The following is a 5,907-nucleotide window of genomic DNA, read 5'->3' as shown; positions in this document are numbered from 1 at the left end:
TGACAGTAAGGACACTGGATCAAAACTGTCTGGGTTCAAACCCACCACTAACTAACTCTTATTGATTGTGTGACTTTGGAAAGTTTCCTTCAACTGCAAAGTTGGACAAAAAAAGAGAGAATTTGTTGTGAGAATTAAGTGATTTAACATACACAAGAGTCACTTCAAAGTGTGACAGGCATGGAGTAAGCTAAGGTTATTGAGCTCAGCGTACATCATATCTTTGGACCTGTGACCATGTGTTGATCAAATAAATTTAAATTAAAACAGGGATCAGTGATTGGAGATGGGAGGGCAGAAAAAATAAAAGGAGATAGACTTTCCTGCAGTGCCACTTTGCAAAAATACTTCGGGAGTGTTGCCAGTAAGATGGTGAGAATCTGCTCCTCATTTGCTCCCTGTGGCTTGTGAATGATCTTAACACACCGAGTGGAAATTTTATCCATATATGTTCACATATCCTTTTAATTAGACCCATGGGGTGCAGGTCAAGGCTCTTTGACCTGGGGTGGCAAATTTTTCTTCATTTTTGTGCAACAAGATAGTATGTTATGACAGAATGCTACCCATGTCCAACCCACTCTGCAACCGAAGAAGCACCTGCCTTTAAGAGCAGTGCAAGTACGAAGTTCTACTCCATCATTTCCAAACAATCCATTCCCTAAAGGAAAAAGAAAAGCATGGAAAAGAAAAATAAGGCTTTATGGGGCTAGGAGAAATCCTAGACCTGTCTTCTCTTCCTGGTGGGTGGCTTATTTTTTTGTGATTTACCTTCTGCATCCTGTCCTCTCACCTCCTATCATATGTCAGTTAGAGCCGCCCTATCTAAGGCTAATCAGAGGAAGTTAAGAGGAATAGGGATTTGGATAGCTGAACAGTGATGTATACGTCATGAGGTCGGCTCCTCTCTTTCAAGCTTGGGTAGAACTTCAGGATGTGGCAACTGATGAGCAGGGGAGGGTCTCACGACCATTAACTCACATCCCATACCTAGCCTGCTGGTCCATCTGATATTGGTGTTCCCCCTGCTGGTCTTATGCCTATAAGGGATTTTAAATGGCTGTGTCCAAGGAACACCCCACTTTCATGATCAGACCTACACGTACCATCTTACCTGAAGGCAGTGAGATCAACAGGAGGAAGAGCAACCCAGAAAGAGAGAGCCTCATCATGAAGAGGACATGGAGCTGGAACTTCCTGGGGGTGGCTGCCTGGGAACTTCCTTTATAGAGCTGGACAAGGCTGGGTGGGGCTGGACACTGACCTCATTCTACTTGGAAGGGCCCCCAGGGGAGACAGGCTTCTTCAGGGCTAGAGGAAGAAGACTCCCTGGTTCTGTCTCTGCTACTTCCTCTTCTACAAATCCTGGGAAAAGAAGAAACTCAGTCAAGACCAAACAGGTGCAGAGATCAGGCACCTTCATGCCCAGGCCCAAATATTTACTCTTTAACTCCACATGTATAATAGAAAAATGGCAGGAAAAGCGTCTACTTTCTTTCTACTTTGTTTTGCCTTTCCTTCGGAGTCCCACCAAGAACACAGGAGATCAGAGAAGTGATGTTATAAACACAGGCTTAAGACCAGGAAGGATATGAGCAAGAACTTGCTGTGTTTCAAGAAACAAAGGCTCTCAGGGTGTCAACTGTTAGTCTGCCCAAGGGTTAAGTAGTTGCTCAGACATAGCAGAGAAGGGGTAGTCTTCTCTTTGGGCAGCAGATTTTTTTTTCACTTGGCTAGAGACAGATGGTACAGGGAATCTGTCACCCAGAAAAATTCACTGAGGGGCTTAATTTTCCAAACGACTAGTATGAAAGGTTGCCTAGTATTTGGGAACTTCGAGGTTTCTGCAAAAAGGTACTCTTTGGGTGGGTTGGAACTCTCTTCTGGTCTCTCACAAGAAGAGCCAGATCAGTGCTGTGTTCAAGGTTGGATGCTCAGTGTTCAGTGTAGAGCAGGACACCACTTCCCTGGAGCTATAGGGACAGAGCTCTGGGGAAGGGTCATTAGGTCTGTCTTCCCTGGAGTGGTGGTGGAGGTCCAAATGTTGAGGAGATGCTAACTTTGGTTATATTCTTGCCCTTTAAGGCAGGCCTGTACCCATGACCGTAGGCTTCTGAGTCTGTAAAGGAGCAGTAGAGCATAATTTTGTTGGTTATGCTTCATTTTGCAGTCACATGCTCTTAGATAAATTATTTAGCATCTCTGATCTTCAGCTTCCTCTTCTTAAAAAGTGCATTGTAAAAGGGTTTTCTGAGGATGACAAACTACAAAGTGCATTGCACTCATTCTGGTAGAAATTAGGCTATTCATTTCCTTCTCTTCCTTCTCCCCCTCCCCTTCCACCACTTTTTCCTCCTTCTTATTTTCCTCCTCCTTCTTCTTCATTATTAAATTCCACCATTATAGATTTTCTCTTCCTTCCTTCCTTCCTTCCTTCCTTCCTTCTCCTTCTCCTTCTTCTTCTTTTCTTTCTTTCTTTCTTTCTTTCTTTCTTTCTTTCTTTCTTCTTTTTCTTTCTTTCTTTCTTTCTTTCTTTCTTTCTTTCTTTCTTTCTTTCTTTCTTTCTTTCTTCTTTCTTTCTTTCTTCCTTTTTCTTTCTCATTCTCTCCAAGAGATCTCTTAGTGAATACAAAAAATAGCTGGGAAAGTTTTATTCTGGGTTCCAACAATATGTATTGTTGAGAGTATCACTGTGGATTGGCATGGGAGTGGTGAAGAGGAGTTGTGCTAGTGGACTGGAAGTAAGTAGTTCAATGCTAGCTCAGGGCTGACGATTCCCTTGCATGATTTCATGGAAGCTTCCCAGGAGACTCTGCACGGGGCATACAATTCCTGCTCATAGAATGCAGGCCATATCCTGACCATCTGCGGCCAAGACACAGCACAGACTTCTTATTCTTTTGGAGATGGAGGAAACAAGGCTTGAATAGATGAATGGGCTTGCAAGGAAAGAAGCTGTGAGCTGTGCTGGCATAAAATATTCAGCTCTTTTGATTCACAGTTCAGAACTCTGTCCTTCTCTATGTATTTAAAGTTAATCAATTGTGTATTTGGGAATTGAACCTAACACTTTCTAAATCCTTCTCAATCCCTCCTATACCCGTTTCTGGAAAAGCAAATTTAAAATGCATTTGGAGATTAGCATGTGTGCAGGATGGACCCTTTCCTTTCCATCTGTGGATGACTAAATCACCATCTCAACCTTCAGGCAGGAACTTTTCCTAATTGTGCTGGGTGTTCACACCTGCTACCTGAGGTCTTGTTGGGAAAAAGTGCCAGGGAAACACAGCTTTATTCTCTCCCCTTTAATGTTGCTGTGTTGGTGCTTTCTTCCTTTTCTAGTCTAGAATTTTTGTGCTCTCTGCAACATGTCTACTTTCAAGAAAAACAAAACAAAACAAAACAAAAACCACAACGACTACACATCCTATGCTACATTAATAAATTAACTTGCGGAAGGAGCAAGCCCCCTTCTCAGCTGCTTCATTCACTAGTCACATATTTCCTGAATGCAATGACTTCACTGCTTGTTTTTCTCTACTTGCAAGTTGATTTTCACCCATGGATCTTCTTTTTAAAATTTAAAAATAAATCACTGTTAAATGTGAAATTTAATACACATAAAGAAAAATAGGCAAATCATATACAGAACTTAGTGACTGAATATATAGCAAACTCTATTTAACCACCACTTAGATCAAGATAATCATCACTTTTTGCTTTATGTTTTTCCCTTCAGTATGTATCACTAAATAGGGTGTGGTGTTTATTTTTTTTTAAAGATTTTGTCTATTCATTTGAGAGAGAGAGAGCAAACAGCATGAGTGGGGGGAGAGGTGGCAAGGAGGGGAGGGAGAGGGAGAAGGAGACTTCAAGCTGAGCAGGGAGCCCAATGTGGGCTCCAAGAACTCCAAGATCATGACCCCAAATAGGGTAGTTTAATTTGTCTCTTTTGACCTATCTGTAAATGGAAGCACAAAAGTATTATTTGTGGCTGACTTCCTTCTTATGTTTTAAAGATTTGTCTGTGTTTCTGTATGCAGCATTAGTTTTTACCTCAGTATATGGACTGCTTAGTATATTTATGACTGCTGACAAGCATTTGTGTCCATCTATTATAAAGAGTGCTACTGTGGGCATTCTTGTTACTTCTATTCTGTGCACACAGGCTTGCTTTTTGGAGGATAGCTACCTTGGTGTGAACTTGCTAAGTCACAGGGCATGCATAACATCAGTTTGTTCTAAAAGTCAAATTGTTTACTAAAATGCTTTTTACTAATTTGTATATCCATTAACAATGGAGGATTTTTAATTACTCCATGTTCTTAGTATTACTTTACACTTTAGACAACTTGAGAGCTATCTCGTGGTCCCTCATGGCGAATTAATTAAATTTTCCTGATAACAACTAAGGTAGGGTATCTTTTCACATGTTTATTGCTCATTTGGATTTTCTCTCTCTCTCTCTCTCTTTTTAAAGACTTTATTTGTTTATGAGAGATACAGAAAGAGGCAGAGAGACATAGGCAGAGGGAGAAGCAGACTCTGTGCAGGGAGCCCGAAGTGGGACTCCGTCCCCAGACTGGTATCACGCCCTGAGCTGAAGGCAGATGCTCAACTGCTGAGCCACCCAGGCATCCCTGGATTCTCTTTAAAGAAGTGTCTAGTTAAGTCATTTGCCCATTTTTTCTATTGATTTATCCATTAAGAATAATTTGTACTGGGCAGCCCCGGTAGCTCAGCGGTTTAGCGCTGCCTGCAGCCCAGGGTGTGATCCTGGAGACTCTGGATCGAGTCCCACGTCAGGCTCTCTGCAGGGAGCCTGCTTCTCCCTCTGCCTGTCTCTGCCTCTCTCTCTCTCTTCTCTGTGCATTCTCATGAGTAAATAAATAAAATCTTTAAAAAAAAGAATAATTTGTACTGTGAATATTCTTGCTAATCTGATTTTGTAATAGTCAAGGCAGGCTAAACATTCACTATATTAAGACCATGCATGTGTCCCCAGACCTAGTTCTTTCCCTAGGTCTAGTTTTTATAAATGTTGGTGATCAACCAAATCTGACTTCTATTTATATGGGAAATGTCTGTGACTCTAGGTATTTGCTCATCCTCAAGAAATGATGGCACAGTTAGTGTAATAACTTTTGAAGATAGCCATTGCTGACTTGATGATTACCAGCTGCCATTGAATGAATTGTAGAACTATTGTGTTTTATTCACTAAAAGAAGAATTTGTAAATTATGGGGTGATCCAAGATGGCACCGTAGAAAGTCCCTGAACTTACCTCTTCCTATGTACATGCCAAATCTACAACTACCTGTAGAATAATTCCTGCTGAAAAAGAACTGAAAACTAACTGAACAGCTTCCTCCACAAGGGACAAAATGACCACATCTAGATTGGGTAGAAGAGGCAGATACATGGTCTCACCGGCTCTGTGTCACAGAATAGGGAGGGACCTCACTCCTAAAGCCTCTCCCCGAGGAGTGAGGGATTTGTGCCCTACATTGGGCACCCTGACCCTTGAGACTCGCACCAAAGGGACCATACCCCCAGAATGTCTGGCTTTGAAAACCAATAGGGCACTTGATGGGATGAGCACTGGGTGTTAAACTACATGTTGGCAAATCGAACTCCAATTAAAGAAAAAAAAAAAAAGAAAAGAAAACCAATGGGACTTACAACCAGAGAGCCTGGGGGGCTATGGGATCTGAGACATTATTTTTGAGAGGCTAGTGCATGGACTCACTTGTCCTAGGAACCAGTGCATAGGCAGCCGTTTAAGAGGTGACTGGATTTTTTATTTATTTATTTATTATTTATTTATTTATTTATTTATTTATTTATTTATTTATTTATTATTTATGATAGTCACAGAGAGAGAGAGGCAGAGACATAGGCAGAGG

At 41.5% G+C, this 5,907-nt stretch overlaps 1 protein-coding gene and 1 non-coding gene across 2 annotated transcripts; one reads left to right on the top strand and one right to left on the bottom strand.

The window, feature by feature from the left end:
• Positions 1 to 447: 447 nt before the first annotated feature.
• Positions 448 to 1,272, bottom strand: DEFB136 (defensin beta 136). Its single transcript, XM_072797133.1, has 2 exons — positions 1,115 to 1,272; positions 448 to 661 (listed from the first exon to the last, which is right to left on the bottom strand). The coding sequence occupies exons 1-2, from the start codon at positions 1,170 to 1,172 to the stop codon at positions 489 to 491; spliced, it is 231 nt and encodes a 76-aa protein (XP_072653234.1). The 5' UTR covers positions 1,173 to 1,272; the 3' UTR covers positions 448 to 488.
• Positions 1,273 to 4,920: 3,648 nt separating this feature from the next.
• LOC140616690 (small nucleolar RNA SNORA72) lies at positions 4,921 to 5,053 on the top strand. The gene has a single exon (XR_012017090.1). It is a non-coding gene; the product is annotated as a small nucleolar RNA SNORA72 (small nucleolar RNA).
• Positions 5,054 to 5,907: the final 854 nt, after the last annotated feature.

This window comes from Canis lupus, chromosome 24 (assembly GCF_048164855.1).
Source record: "Canis lupus baileyi chromosome 24, mCanLup2.hap1, whole genome shotgun sequence".
NCBI lineage: Eukaryota > Metazoa > Chordata > Mammalia > Carnivora > Canidae > Canis > Canis lupus.
The sequence above is the reverse complement of the archived record's forward strand: the minus strand, read 5'-3'. Positions and strand labels throughout refer to the sequence as shown.